The sequence below is a fragment of the Sturnira hondurensis genome, unplaced genomic scaffold (genome assembly GCF_014824575.4).
Source record: "Sturnira hondurensis isolate 20B ecotype Veracruz unplaced genomic scaffold, ASM1482457v3 Scaffold0014436, whole genome shotgun sequence".
Taxonomy (NCBI): Eukaryota; Metazoa; Chordata; class Mammalia; order Chiroptera; family Phyllostomidae; genus Sturnira; species Sturnira hondurensis.
In genome coordinates, this window is record NW_028087067.1 from 1847926 (window position 1) to 1863687 (window position 15762).

At 56.0% G+C, this 15762-nt stretch overlaps 1 protein-coding gene across 1 annotated transcript in view; it reads left to right on the plus strand.

Annotated features, from left to right (window-relative positions):
- The window catches only part of CSMD1 (CUB and Sushi multiple domains 1), a 775017-nt gene that overhangs the window by 599021 nt on the left and 160234 nt on the right, over positions 1-15762 (plus strand). The window contains exons 13-20 of the mRNA XM_037063399.1: positions 1171-1353; positions 2314-2640; positions 3620-3814; positions 8516-8654; positions 11074-11261; positions 11845-12033; positions 13704-13820; positions 15418-15633. Of these exons, the coding sequence (XP_036919294.1) occupies positions 1171-1353; positions 2314-2640; positions 3620-3814; positions 8516-8654; positions 11074-11261; positions 11845-12033; positions 13704-13820; positions 15418-15633 (1554 nt within the window). The remainder of the gene's footprint in view (positions 1-1170; positions 1354-2313; positions 2641-3619; positions 3815-8515; positions 8655-11073; positions 11262-11844; positions 12034-13703; positions 13821-15417; positions 15634-15762) is intronic.

The following is a 15762-nucleotide window of genomic DNA, read 5'->3' on the forward strand; positions in this document are numbered from 1 at the left end:
GCCCTTGTCCCGTCTCACACGCCCTCCGTCAGCCCTTCGGACTCCATTTGGCTTCCAATGGCCTCTCTTCATCGGAAATTAGGTTTATTTTAAATAGTTTTTGGGGTTTTTTTTTACCTCCAAATACCCTCATGAGAGCATGGCTTTCGTCTTCTGTGTCCTCCAACCTCGTCTCCNCACTCGGTGGCATGGGGGTTCTGCTCTGTGGTTGGCTGCACTTTGGGGACCCGTCAAGCTCGTCCTATTTGTAGCCGCGTCTGCGAAATCCTGGGTTGCGCTTTAACATTCAGCACAGGGCGCATTCGCTAAGGACCCCTGACCCGGAGGCCCTTGTCCCGTCTCACACGCCCTCCGTCAGCCCTTCGGACTCCATTTGGCTTCCAATGGCCTCTCTTCATCGGAAATTAGGTTTATTTTAAATAGTTTTTGGGGTTTTTTTTTTTAACCTCCAAATACCCTCATGAGAGCATGGCTTTTGTCTTCTGTGTCCTCCAACCTCGTCTCCTAGGTCAGGGTCTGAGCACAGCTGGCTTCCAAAAGTGCGTTTTTCCTGCATAAACCCACCGATTGTCGTTGCTACGTTCTGCGCAGTTCACGTTTAAGGCAGGGCTGCGATCGCCTTTTCTGTGCAGTTTGATGCCTCTGGACCTGCATTTCACGTTTTAGTGAAAAGAGGTGTGATTTGCATGCCTTTTTTAAGACCTGGAGACCATATGCATATTCACTTTGTTTCACAAGTGAGCGCTAACATGAAGGAAAGCAAACCCCCGAGGACGCAGGGACGCGACTATTCAGCAGAAAATGAACGGTCCCGCCTGCGCCGCTCACACCGGGAACCACGTGGGTGGAACAGGACTGCTGTTTGCAGTTTGGGGACACCTGGGAGGGGACAGCAGCGAATGCGTGGCCCTCGGAGCGTCTGCATCGTCCACACCTGGTGTAGCCACGCGCATCCCGTACCAGACTATGCGTTCAGTACTTTCCTCTCGAGTCCAAGTCGCGCCTTTTCCGGCTTTTGTCATTAAGTGTGGGACGAATGGAGACCCCTTTCCAAACCGCTTACGAGAGCAACGCTGAGACCGGCGAGCATAACCCGCCTGCCCCCTTTCTGAATGGTTAGTGCCGTTCCCTGTGGATCGTTCACCGTCCGCTTGTCTTTCCCGTTCCCAGAAATCGAGAAGGGGGGCTGCGGGGACCCCGGCATCCCTGCCTACGGGCGGCGGACGGGCAGCAGCTTTCTCCACGGTGACACGCTCACCTTCGAGTGCCAGGCCGCCTTCGAGCTGGTGGGGGAGCGCGCCATCACCTGCCAGCGCAACAACCAGTGGTCGGGCAACAAGCCCAGCTGCGTGTGTGAGTATCGCCGTCTGCAGCCCGGCGGGGCCAGTGGGGGCGGGGGGCTCTCAGAGGCGCCAGCACCGCACCGACTGTCCTCCAGCTCCCGTCCCCTGGGGTGAGAGAGGCCCTCGCGGGAAGATAGCCGTGGGGAGCAGGTGGACTCGTGTGGGGGCGTGTCAGCAACTGCTGCGTCCTCAGAGCAAAGTGTGGGACCGGGACAGAAGGGCTGCGGGGCCCGTTTACAAACGGGTTTTTGTGACCAAACACAGCCGTGATCAGGGGATACACACCAGGTGATGTGGGGTGAGAAGCAAAACCACTCCCTAGGAATAAACCCGACAGGTGTTTCCTACAAAGAAGAAAAAGTATTATGTGTGTATGAGTATAACCATATACACATATTTGTGTCTGTATATATATATATGATTTTAAGTGCACATTCCTAAAGGTAAATTTTCCAGAAGATTTTATAGCATCCACCCGTGCTCTGGTTTTCCAAGGCATCGCTCACCAGCAGTTACACTGTAGCTAATAAACAAGTGAACGGCTCGCCCAGGGCACACGCGAGCTGCGCGGCGCCCAGTGTCGGAGGAGACCGACCAAAACCGCTGCTCTCCTCTGGGAGTCGCTCCTGGGACACAGGGAGCTTTTCACGCCGACGTCCCGAAGGCAGGGACGTGTGGTGGAAGTGTCACTCTTCCCCACTGGTCTCAGTCCCCTGGACGGGACCAGGTTCCGGTCAAGCCCGGGCAGGTTCCTTGCAGGCTCTGCTTTGTGCCGCGGGTGATGGAATGTTCTAGGTAGAACTGGGGGTGAGAGAACAGGCCGTGGTCCATGGTTAGCCATCGGAGGAGCCAGACTGGCCTGCGGGGTCAGGGACGGTTTCCCCGGCCAAGTGCCCACGATCCATCCGCTCTGGGCACCGGGCCCCAGCTCTGCGAACAGGGCATGAGACAGCTGTCTGTGTCCCCGCAGTTTCCTGCTTCTTCAACTTCACTGCGTCCTCGGGCATCATCCTGTCCCCGAACTACCCGGAGGAGTACGGGAACAACATGAACTGCGTGTGGCTGGTCATCTCGGAGCCGGGCAGCAGGGTCCACCTCATCTTCAACGACTTCGACGTGGAGCCACAGTTCGACTTCCTCGCCGTCAAGGACGACAGCGGCTCCGACGTGACCGTCCTCGGCACCTTCTCGGGCAACGAGGTGCCCTCCCAGCTGGCCAGCAGTGGCCACGTGGTCCGCCTGGAGTTCCAGTCCGACCACTCCACCACCGGCCGCGGGTTCAACATCACCTACACCAGTGAGTGCGCCCCAGCGCCCTGCACACCCGCCCCCCGTGGGAGCGGGTGGCTGGAGATGGAGGCTGATACTCAGAGGCGTGATCCTAAACAACGGGGTGACAATAGCCGGGTTGTATGTCGTTGTCCTGGTAACCTAAAATCACACCACTCTGTTCAGGTCAGCATGTCAGTTACTCCTGTAGTAAGGACTGGATCTCACAGGTGCTTTCTGTCTGTCTGACCTTCCTTCCTTCCCTGCCTCTCTCTCTTCCTCCAGTCTGTCCGTCCATCCATCCCCCTACCTAACCATCCATCTGTTCACTCACCACCTATGTACCCTCTCTGCAAAAACAGACGAACCAACCAACCAATCACACTGCAGGAGCAAGGACGGGGGGCACTGGGGCCGGGGCCAAGTTCACCAGCGTGTGTCCCATATACGCCCAGTGACTGGGGCAAGACAGCTCCCTTTTCCTTAACTCCGATTGCTCACTTGCAACACACATCGTGTTTAAGAACATCCACTTAGATGCATCCTTGAGGGAATCACGCCTGATTACATGCTGCTACCCGTGAGCTATAATTCACCGACTTCTCTGAGGCACGGTGCCTCCCTTAGCGTGACGGCAGCTCCAGGGAGTGGCCTTGGCCTTCCTCCAGCTGTAAAGGTGGTGAGGCTCCTCCGACCATCAGGGGAAACTGCCCACAGGAAGGACATCAATGCAAGGACCAGGAGTCTGGCCAAGATCTGAGGGGCACAGTCAGCCTGTTAGACACTCACAGATAACAGTCACATCTGTGCTTCCATCTCTCTCTCTCCCTCGTATATATTTACACACATATATATGTATATATGAGAGAAACTGTATATATATAGTGTTTCTTTATCAGTGACCAGGTGACGGAGACCTAGGACCAGAGCAGTGTAACCGCAGTTGTGTGTCTGTCCCGGACGCGCGGACATGACACCTGGCTGCATTGTCCCCTTTTCCTTGCCAGCCTTTGGCCAAAACGAGTGCCACGACCCCGGCACCCCCATCAACGGGCAGCGCTTTGGGGACCGGTTCCTCCTGGGGAGCTCGGTCTCCTTCCACTGCGACGACGGCTTTGTGAAGACCCAGGGCTCCGAGTCCATCTCGTGCAGGCTGCAGGACGGGAACGTGGTCTGGAGCTCCGCCGTGCCCCGCTGCGAAGGTGCGTCCGAGTCCCCGTTACGTGAGCCGTCCCCCGAAGGCGCCACTTCCCGGGGCAGCTGGGTGACTAAGTGTGCAAACCGGGGCCCAGACGGCAGAGGTCGCGGTCTCCTATGCCCGGGGGCTGGGTGTCCGGGTCCTTCAGTGGCTCGAGGGAGACAGCAGGCCAAGGCACTCTCAGCTGCTGGCCGTCTGCTGACCACCTGCACAGTCCCTTTCTCCCCGTGGGGTGCGTCTGTGCCGGACTTCCCTTCCTAAGGACACAGGCATGTTGCCCAGGGCCAATGTCGCCTTAAAGGATGGCCTTATATAAGGTCATCGCATCTGCCTCAACCTTATTTCCAAACAACGCCACGTTCTGAGGTTTGGGATCGGAGGTTCAAAATAGGAGCGCAGGGGGCCCAAACTATGAGTGGGGGACAACCCACAGGAGCGACGTGGTTTCGGGGAACCGCTGTGCCCTCCTTAATGGGGTCGGCACAGGCACTGCCTAAGCTGCTGCTGGGCCTTTTGGTTACCTATGTCCACGAAACAATACAACAAAACGACAGTGAGGAGAGTGTTTACTGCCTCTAATGTTTACTCCAGTGAAATACGTTTACTAGGATACAGACTTCTCACTAGGATACACGCCTTCCCCGTGAGAACGGTCCAAACACAGAGTGAAGAAAAGCTTTAAAAAAGTGTCTCCAGCAAACGGCCCAGAAGTTCAGACTGTTAAGAGCGACCGTGCGGAGCAGTTCCAGGGGGACAGCGAAGGGGGGACGGCGAAGGGGGGACGGCGCAGAGACTCCCCGCAGGCTCCCTGTCCCCCCCACACAGCCGCCCCCACTGTCCACGTTCACCACATTTGGGGCAGCTGATGAGGCGTCCACACGGTGGGCAAGTGGATGGATAAGCACATGTTGCGTCCATAATAGGACACGGAGGTTTTACACTGGATCTTAGCCAAAAGGCCGAGAAGCGATGGACACACAGGTTTTAAGCCAAAGCTGAAATACTGATTTTTTGTCCACCTCGTGGGCACAGGTGCTCACAAACGAGCAAGATGTGTCATTGGTGGGGCCGTGGAGAGCCGGCGTTTCCGGGCGTGCCCTGGAGGCTGGGAAGTCACGGCATCGGGGTGGGGGGGGCGGGCAACGTAAGGACATAGTCAAGCAGCTGTGAAACGGCTTTTGTCCAAGAATGTCCTGTCCAGTAGTATGTATTCCAGCCGACGCTGGAAAGAACTACATTTTAAAGCACAGAGAATCGGTCACATTCGCAAACTGGGATATAACACACATCCTTCGGGGGGCTTGCGCCTCTGAGACGCTCGTTGCCTGTTTCCACGCAGAAGCCCGGGTGATACGACCACACGCATCGTGATACAGCATTTTGGAAATTTGCACACCCACAGTGTTTCAGAAAATGAGAAGAGAGGCACACTGGAAAGTGTTCATCGTGTTTATGGGTGATTTCCACCGGATGTTTACTTGCATTTTCTCAGTTGCCTGTGGTCAGTCGGTGTCTCTTCTGTAATAGACGCGTTGACCAGAGTCACACAGTGGAGGGGACCTGCGACAGAGGCCCCTCTCCTCCCTGGAAGGACGCCTCCGCCCCCGCGGAGACCCAGGGTCTCACAGGGAAGGCGGAGCCCTCGCCAGCAGACCAGGGTGGTGGAGCGTGTTCCTCGCAGGGGGCCACCTGTCGTCCCCAGCCCGTCCCTGAAGTTCCCATCATCATCTTAAGGACCAGCATGACTTCACGTCAGCGTTGGCTGACTCTGCGGGAGTTACCCGACGGTGGCCTGGTTTCCACCCTTTTGTGAATTGTTACAATTCGGTGGATGGTGAGCACCCCTCAGGGGTGGGAAACACATCAGTCAAAGGGCAAGAAAACAGTGGATGAATTTTTATTTTATCCATGTTACCGTCTATTTTAAATGTATGGCTTCTGCGTTTTGCATTTTAGTGACGTTAATAAATGGCCCGGGTCTTGTGAATAAGCAAACATTATCTCACCGGCAGTGAGACACACAACCGCTGCAGGGTTCACCACACTTGCCCCTCCTCCAGCCGAGCCTGTGGCCACCAACCTGGAAGCAGGAATAAACAGTCCCAGCAGCCTGTCACTCTGGCCACAGGTCTTGTGTGCTGGATGTGCCCACCTGCCACAGACATGCGTGGTGAGCTCAGGCAGGTGTGCCCCTCAGCACAGTCAGGGAAAGGACAGGACACACGCGAATGGCAGGTGACAGTCTGTATAGCGTCAGAGGCAGCAAGACAGGACATTGTCACCTGAAGAAGCCATGCTCTCGTTGTCTGGAATGAGCCTTTAGCTGAAGTTCAATGCAAACCCAGCGGCCGGCTGATCCTGAGAAAGCCCTCAGCACAAAGGATGAGTTAATAGTGAACGATTGTTAAAGTTGATGTCACTGGGCCCAGGTGACTGAGAGAGGGCAGGTGGACAGGGCAGGGAGACACGTGGTGACCGCTGAGCAGACGCCCGGATCAGAGGCTGCAGAGCCTNTATGGCTTCTGCGTTTTGCATTTTAGTGACGTTAATAAATGGCCCGGGTCTTGTGAATAAGCAAACATTACCTCACCGGCAGTGAGACACACAACCGCTGCAGGGTTCACCACACTTGCCCCTCCTCCAGCCGAGCCTGTGGCCACCGACCTGGAAGCAGGAATAAACAGTCCCAGCAGCCTGTCACTCTGGCCACAGGTCTCGTGTGCTGGATGTGCCCACCTGCCACAGACATGCGTGGCGAGCTCAGGCAGGTGTGCCCCTCAGCACAGTCAGGGAAAGGACAGGACACACGCGAATGGCAGGTGACAGTCTGTATAGCGTCAGAGGCAGTGAGACAGGACATTGTCACCTGAAGAAGCCATGCTCTCGTTGTCTGGAATGAGCCTTTAGCTGAAGTTCAATGCAAACCCAGCGGCCGGCTGATCCTGAGAAAGCCCTCAGCACAAAGGATGAGTTAATAGTGAACGATTGTTAAAGTTGATGTCACTGGGCCCAGGTGACTGAGAGAGGGCAGGTGGACGGGGCAGGGAGACACGTGGTGACCACTGAGCAGATGCCCAGATCAGAGGCTGCAGAGCCTGTGCCAGGAGGGACACGCCCCGGAGGGGAGCACAACGGCGGAAACTCAATCAGGATATTACCATGAGAAGAACTGGCGTGGGAAACAGCCATTCAATGCAACAGCGAGTTCTCTGGTAATGCCAATAAACTAGACAAGCCCCCTATGATTCTGACCCAGACACTAGGAAAAAAGGTATAGGAATGTAGCCAAAGAAGAGATGGAGACGGCAACGACAACAATAGCAAGTTCATGCAATAATGAAACACGTTGTCACTGACAATGACTTTCTGTAAAGAGTGGGAGCCTCACAATAAAGTGGCTGCTGAAAAACCCAGGGGTGTGTATTTATTCCGGCAGAGCTTCCTGGGGGCCCACGGGTGACGGGGGAGACCTGTGTGGGCGGACGGCATCTCTGCCCTCGTCCTGCCATGGACGCACTCAGGTTCTGCAGCTGACTCCAAGTCCTCAGATCACGAGGGACCAGGGGAAACCAACTGCACACGAACACATCGTGAACTGCATGTCAACAGATCTGGGAACAGCAAAGGACATTGGTGCTTTCCTAGCAGAGCATAAATTACTTAATTAAAAGTGCAAACTACGCAGGAGCAAGGTACCGTAAAGAGGCCAGATGAGCCAATAAAGACTGAGAGGGACACAGGCACCAGGGGGCTGCCCAAGCCGCTTCCCTGTCTGTGGGGCACAGGGGGTTGGGCATTGGGTGCTCTCCCCCCAAAACAGAAACAGTGGACTGAGTCCTACATAATATTTTATAAAGCCAGGGTCGAGAGAATGTATCCAAGCCAATTATTAGCATCACAAACAGCTATAGAAGAAGTGCGTGTGATCCAGGAGGGCTTATTTTAGGGAGGCAGGGCCGGGTCGTGTCCGTGCAAGCCGCCGGCGAATCCCAGGAAGGCAGCTCTGGGGAGACCTCTCTCCTGAGTCTGCATCTGGTCTCCACGCCGTTCAGCAGCCACTGTGAGGTGGAGACCCCTCCCCGCAGGGCTTCTCAGCCTGCCCCGGGGGAGGGGGTGGCGAGACCCGGCTGTGGCCAGTCAGGGTCAGCCGTGGTATTCCACCCTGGCCCAGGCTCCTGACGTCATCACTTGATACTTTAGGATGTATTAGGTTGATGTGCAACATAGAGATTAGTGAATGTGTCCATTTCAGCGGGATCACGGGACACACGAGCTGAAGGACACTAAGTTACAAAGTGAGGTGTAAAAGGTCAGGACGTTTAAGAAAAACAGTGTGTGACGGCTTAGGCACATTCCACGAGACAGGACAACTCAAACACCGTGGAAAACTTTCCTAAAGGAAGGGTGTTTCTGCATGGATGTGAGAAACAAGATTTTTAGAAAATACTCTTCATGCAGATTCAGAAAGGGCTTACGCATCAAAAAATAAAGGTTTTAATCTGTATTTGCTGTACGTCTTTCTCAGATGGCATCTTTGGGTAGTTCCTTAAATATGAAACATGTGTCCTCACATGCTTCATGTAAACTCAGTGAGCCGAGTGTGCTTGGGAGTAGGCAGTGCTTCAGTCCTTGGAGACGGTAGCCCGGGACGCTGCCTGTGCTGGACCACCTGTCCCCACCTCGCTGACCCCTCTTTCCCTTTCAGCCCCGTGTGGCGGACATCTGACAGCGTCCAGCGGTGTCATCATGCCTCCTGGGTGGCCAGGATACTATAAAGACTCTTTAAACTGTGAATGGATCATCGAGGCAAAACCGGGGCACTCCATCAAAATAACGTTTGATAGGTAAGGAGAAAACCTTTCTTTTCTTGCTTAATTGGGGCCTAACGGCCAATGCGTGCTGAATGTTTTTATCTACGTGGTTCTGGAAACTTCGAAATGCGACAGTTCTGTATTGGTTTCCCCAAAGGAGTTTATGTAAACAGAACAGGCACTCGCCTGAAAAGTCCTGTTCTTGAGCTTCAGTGTCAAAGTCCCCAGTGGCTTGCAGCAGGGCAGGTCCCTGGCCACCTCCGCCCGGCTCCCGTGGCTGCTGGCCCTTGCGTCTGGGACCTGCGGGTGGAACACACTGTGCTGTTCAGTGGCACAGGGCTCCTCCTTTGGAATAAGCAGCTCTGGGAAGTGCAGAAAATAGCTCTTCTCTTCCGGTGGCGGCTGCTGGTACCTGGAGGCAGCTTTAGTCGCCGAAGCTGCTGTGACAGATTGACGGCCTGTTAGTTGTCCGTGGGTGAGGTAGATAACGCACCCATAGATGCGTGTGGCTGGGGTACCGGCTGGCATGGCTACTCAGCCGTGTGCTCCACAGCCTGAAAGAAAACCATGCTTTCTGAACGTTTCACAACCAGTTTACCTCTTATCTCAACAATGAGATCAAGTGGAAGATTAGAAAGTGAAATGTTTGGGACAAACCCTGGGTTTTAAAATCTAAGGAGGCATCGTGTGTGGTGTTTCAGGCTTCATCTTTAAGGGGCATCTCTCCAACCATGAATGACCTCTTCTTGACTCGGCAAGTCCTGGGTTTTCGTGTTCAGAATACCGTGATGTCCCAAAAGCAGATAGAGCAAATTACTGTTTCATTTCTGTTTTTCACCCATTTCCTCATAAATGACAGCAACCAAACAAAGAAGGTTTTGAGCAGGAGTTGCATCATCTCTTAGTCGTTTTCCATATTTGAAGTTATGATTTATGCCGCTATTTATTTTGGCGGGATGGTAACAACCTCTGCAGGATAACCTCTCAGAGGTGGGAGAACTTTCGTCCGTGTGTCTGTTGTGTCGGAGCGTGAGCCCTCACACACCCCCTCACTCCTTGGGAAGACATTACCCTGCACTCCATCCGCCCCAGCCGTCCTTCAAGAAAGATGTGAACACTCGGTGCAGATACTTCCAATGAGATTTATTCTGTGCTTTTCCAAACTTTTGGAATTTGAATTTGGGTAACTGAGAAACCATAAGGTTTCAGAGAACATTGAAACAGCGAAGGTTGAGGCTGCCCCATTCAACCCAAAGGCCCAGCCGGCAGGTTCATCCAACCCCCCTGCACCCCCCCCCCGCACGGTGCCTATGTTGCCCAAACTCTTCAGAGAGGACTGGGGGGCAGGGGCCCCTCCTAGGTCAGTTGGAAGAACATGTGGTCATGTGTTTGCATGAGGAGAAACCCAGGACTGACTGGTGAGCCGAGTGTCGAGTCTTTCCTCCGTTCAGCTGAGCCAGCCCATTCCCTCCTCCTCCTCCCCACGCACACGCGGACGGAGGGCAGCAGAGGTGGGCTGTGTGGTTGTCATCTAGTGAACAAGCCCCCCCACGAGTTCGTGGCTCCCTGGGGCCCGACCCGGCCCTGGAACCAGGCCACTCTGCGAGCCCCACTGGGTGCTTCGTTAGCAGGTTATCTCAGTGCCTGGAGCGTGCGGCAAGTGTGTGGCCTCCGGGAGCACCCAGGTAGGGGCAACTGTGTGTGAGCACCCCACCCCCACTTCCCAGAGGCTCACAGTCCTCCTCGGAAGACAAGTCAAGCACTCTCTGGAAGCCGCTGTCCCTCCTCAGTCTCGAAAGCAGCACCTGGTCGCTGACGCGGCCCTCGGCCCGGTCTCCCCGAGACCTGCGCCCTTTCCCGCAGTGTCCAGGGCACGGACTGACCTCCGAGAGAGGCGTGCAGAGCACTGGGCCGCCGCCCTCCTGAACGGGAGTGGTTCCTGCCACCCCGCCTGTTTCAGGGCGTCCCTCACCTGCTCCGCAGGCGACAGTGAAAATGATCGATTTTCACTATTGATCGTAGATCTAGCCGTCCTTCTCGCTTTGGAAATCATTTTTTATTTCACAATTACAGCAGACATACAACCCGATACTAGGTTCAGGTGCACACTCCGTGACCCGCCAGGCTGCCAGCCCCCAACTCCTGGCCCGCCCCCGGACACCACACAGAGCTGCCAGGATCCCTTACTCGTGTGAGTGCAGGCTCCTGTGGTCGCCGCCCGTTCAGTGTCTCTCACAGACAGGGCGCCCAGTAGGAGGCAGGGCTGCGGGCATTACCTGTTCTTAAATATCCCGGGTGTATCCCGGGTGTCCGAGTTTGTGTGAGTACTCAGAACTGCACTTACCTTGTCTGCATTGCTGTACACGGTGTTTCACCAAGGGACGCAGCTGTTACAGGGGGCGTCTGAGAGCTGCGCGTTTGCCGCTTTTCTGACCGATGCCCACGCGCGCAGGTTCCAGACGGAGGTCAACTACGACACCCTGGAGGTAAGGGACGGGCCGACCAGCTCGTCCCCACTGATCGGCGAGTACCACGGCACGCAGGCGCCACAGTTCCTCCTCAGCACCGGCAACTCCCTGCGCCTGCTCTTCACCACGGACAGCAGCCGGGCCAGCGTGGGCTTCCTCATCCGCTACGAGAGTGAGTGCGGTCCAGTCAGGACCCCTGCGCCCCGTGCGTCCCGTGGGCTTCCTCCCAGTGCACCCCGCCCCCCTGTGCGTCCATTCTCATGCACCCCGTCCCCTGTGCACCACGTCCCCGTGCACCTCCAACCCGGTGACGGGTGTGCTCAGGACAACGGGCTCAGGTGCAGGTAGCTCTGTACCGCGTGATCCCGAGAACTAGCTGGAACATAAAATATTAAAAACGGGCGGAGAGGGGAAGAGACGGAGAGAGAAACTGAGACAGGACTTGGACTTCATTCAGTGTATCTCGTTTGATTTTCAAATGAAGGGAAGTGAAATTCAGAGGTAAGCAGGATATCCAAGTCTGCCCTACTAGGCATGGCCTGGTAAACAGCGCAACAATGTAACATCTCTAGTGAAATTGCGGTTGAACTGCAGGATACAGTTTACGCACGGATACATTGTTGGAGCCGCCGGCGTCCTGTTCCAGGACCGTCGGCCAGACCGACAGCCGGACGTTTCCCATGCATCGAGGCTCGGATCTTCTCTCCCCGTGACCCGGGCAGGTGCTGATGCGGCGCCTTCTCTCGGGCTTGTAGGTGTGACCCTGGACTCGGACTCCTGCCTCGACCCAGGGATCCCCGTGAACGGGCGGCGGCACGGCAGCAGCTTCGGCATCGGGTCCGCAGTGACCTTCAGCTGCGACCCCGGCTACACGCTCAGCGACGAGGAGCCGCTGGTCTGTGAGAGGAGCCACCAGTGGAACCGCGCGCTGCCCAGCTGTGACGGTAGGGGGCGCCCTGTGAGGCAGCTCGGGCACGAACGCGGGGACGCGCGCATACTTAACTGGCGTGGCGGGCAGGTGTGTCCTGAGAGGCGGTGGCATGTGGCCGAGGGGGATTGCTGGTTGGCGAGGTGCACGTGCCACAGAGCCGCGGCTGTGTAACATTCGAAACGCCTCTCGCGGAGGTTTCCTGTCAGGTAGGGCGCGGGTTTGGAAAGGGGCAGGGAACTGCCACGGGCTGCCCTCAGCTCTGCCCCTCCCCAACCCTCCAACTCAGGGACCTGAGTTGCACGCGCAGGCGGTGCCAGTTTTCCTCGGGTCCAGGACCTGCCACCGGCAACCTCCGCTGGGTGTGCGCAGCCCGTCCTGCTGCCCCTGACCTCAGCCCTGAGCTGCGGACACTGCAGCCGCCGGGGCCAGTCTGGCGTCCATGTCCTCCCTCACCGCACCAGGTCCACCCTGTTCCCATCCCTCCTTCAGACCCGTCCCTTGGAGCACAGACTTGCAAACCCAGTGCAGGCACCAGTATTTCTACACAGATGTCTGGGCATAATCAAGTCTCATGGATCCATCACGGACTAGCTCACAGTCAAACCGACCAGTCCCAGAATCTTCCTTCACCCTCAGTTACGTCTCACTCAGGCTTAAAACCCCCCAGCCACCCCCGCCCCCCCCCCCAGCCCCCCGCCCCGGGTCCCCCTTTTGCGCCTTGGCACTCACACAGCTGAAATGAGGAAGCCCTACCCGGNTGCGACGGTAGGGGGCGCCCTGCGAGGCAGCTCGGGCACGAACGCGGGGACGCGCGCATACTTAACTGGCGTGGCGGGCAGGTGTGTCCTGAGAGGCGGTGGCATGTGGCCGAGGGGGATTGCTGGTTGGCGAGGTGCACGTGCCACAGAGCCGCGGCTGTGTAACATTCGAAACGCCTCTCGCGGAGGTTTCCTGTCAGGTAGGGCGCGGGTTTGGAAAGGGGCAGGGAACTGCCACGGGCTGCCCTCAGCTCTGCCCCTCCCCAACCCTCCGACTCAGGGACCTGAGTTGCACGCGCAGGCGGTGCCAGTTTTCCTCGGGTCCAGGACCTGCCACCGGCAACCTCCGCTGGGTGTGCGCAGCCCGTCCTGCTGCCCCTGACCTCAGCCCTGAGCTGCGGACACTGCAGCCGCCGGGGCCGGTCTGGCGTCCATGTCCTCCCTCACCGCACCAGGTCCACCCTGTTCCCATCCCTCCTTCAGACCCGTCCCGTGGAGCACAGACTTGCAAACCCAGTGCAGGCACCAGTATTTCTACACAGATGTCTGGGCATAATCAAGTCTCATGGATCCATCACGGACTAGCTCACGGTCAAACCGACCAGTCCCAGAATCTTCCTTCACCCTCAGTTACGTCACACTCAGGCTTAAAACCCCCCAGCCCCCCCCGCCCCCCCAGCCCCGGGTCCCCCTTTTGCGCCATGGCACTCACACAGCTGAAATGAGGAAGCGCTACCCGGCCAGGCCTGATCATGGCCTGCAGCCCCCACTGCCCGGTCCCTGCCCGGGTCCCGACTCCTACTCTCCGCCACCCAGCCCCATTCTCACTGAGCAGCCGGGCCGATGAAGCGTCCCTTGAAGTGCGTCGTCTTCTGGCTGCCGTTGTGAACCGACCACTCCAACAATGTTGTCTCACTATTTTAAGCTCTCTGTGGAGGTTACATCCACGGGAAGAGTGGGACGGTCCTTTCGCCGGGGTTCCCAGACTTTTACCCGAACTCTCTCAACTGCACGTGGACCATCGAAGTGTCGCACGGAAAAGGTAAGGGCCCGCCGCAGACGTCAGACGCGCAGCGCGACTCACAAGATAGAGACGCGCGGAAGGGGAAGCAGTGTTGATGCACGAACGAGCGAGATAACAAATCTCCTGGCGTATGTTGTGGTTTATCTGTTACCGTTTGTGCTTATGAGATTTTAGGAGATTGGTGGTCTTTAAATGGTCGGTGCTACAAGTACAGGTCGATGTCTTACTCTCTGGCTTCGTGCACGCGTGAACGGGAGCTTGAAAACCAGGTGTAACGGTGAGGAAGAGGGGCAAAGACCCTGTGAGATGTGAATCTCGGTGCAATGGGAGGAAATAAGAAGAAACGAACTGAGCTTGTAGTTTCCGAGGCGTGTCTAGGAGGCCTCTCTGCGTGGCATGTTTTCTGGGATCATGGCTCGTGACACGTCACGCACATTCACATGATCCAGTGAAGGCTCACGGAGCGGGTGACATTCGCTCACTTTACGGACGCGCACGGGGCAGACCAGGGGACTCTCCCTTTGTATAAGAAATGTAGGTGGTGAACATTCGGTTTAGGAACGGGTATTTTGTTTGTTTGTCTGTCTGAACTTGCGGTTTTCCCAAAGTAGTTTGGACTTTTGATCCCATGCGTGTTATGCAGAATGTCCCTTCCCACTTAGACCTGAGCTCTGCTCGATGCTAAATTGATGCATTTTGTTTCATGCGCCGAGTTACAGTATGCCCTTCTGAACGCATGTGAAAAAGAGTGTGGCCTTGAAGGAAATTAAGAGGGAAAAGGAGAGAAATTAGGATTCACCAAGGTCTGGTCATCATAAATACAAGTGTTTGGACCCAAAAGCAGCTATTTGTAGTCAGTGCCGCTGATCTGGCTCCGGAGTGGAGAGACAGTACTCTGCGTGCATGGTTCATAGGGGCACCGCAGCCCGGGGCCCACAGACCAGCGTTTCAAAGACGTCCTCCCTCAGGTGTGTAGGCTGATGCACGGGGTGCCGAGCGAAGGCCTTCTGAAGGTCACATGTTCACTATAAACAGGAGAGCCACCCACCCCGTCCTTTCTTCTGCTCCTCCTCAGAGCCTGGTGACCGTGTCTGCGGGCAGCCTGTTGTCCGCCTCCTTCCCTATTTTCACCACCGCATCTCTGTCTGCCTCCGCATCTACGTCCCTATCTTCTCTACCTGTATCTACAGCTGTGTCAGCATCTCTGTCTGTATCTACAGCTGTGTGTGTATCTCTGTCTGTATCTGTGTGTCTGTAACTGTATCTCTGTCTGTATCTACAGCTGTGTCAGCATCTCTGTCTGTATCTACAGCTGTGTGAGTATCTCTGTCTGTATCTGTGTGTCTCTAACTGTATCTCTATCTGTATCTACATCTCCATCTGTATCTACATCTACATCTAAGCTTACATCTGACTTTACACTTAGATATTCTTCAACACTTATTTATTTTCGCTGTTCATTATGCTTATTCCTTTAATTCCTAAACCCCCTCTCTCTCTCCTCATTGTCTGTATCTTCATTTTTAAACTTCAGGGTTAGATTTACATGTTAAGACCAAATTCTGGTTCAAGACCAATGTCTCCCTCTCTCTGTCCCCCTCCCCCCATTTCCCAGGCGTTCAGATGATGTTCCACACCTTCCATCTAGAGAGCTCCCACGACTACCTCCTGGTCACGGAGGACGGCAGCTTCTCGGAGCCCGTGGCCCGGCTCACGGGCTCGGTGCTGCCCCACTCCATTAAGGCAGGCCTGTTTGGCAACTTCACCGCCCAGCTCCGCTTCATTTCCGACTTCTCCATTTCCTACGAGGGCTTCAACATCACGTTTTCAGGTACGCCAGGCTCTCCCGTCATTTCCTGCAGTACCGGTGCCGTGCAGGGGAGTCTGGGTGCAGTGTGTGGGTGTGGGGGGCGTGGTTACCGAGGAGTGGCGACCGGTGATGGGCACTGGTTATCGGGGG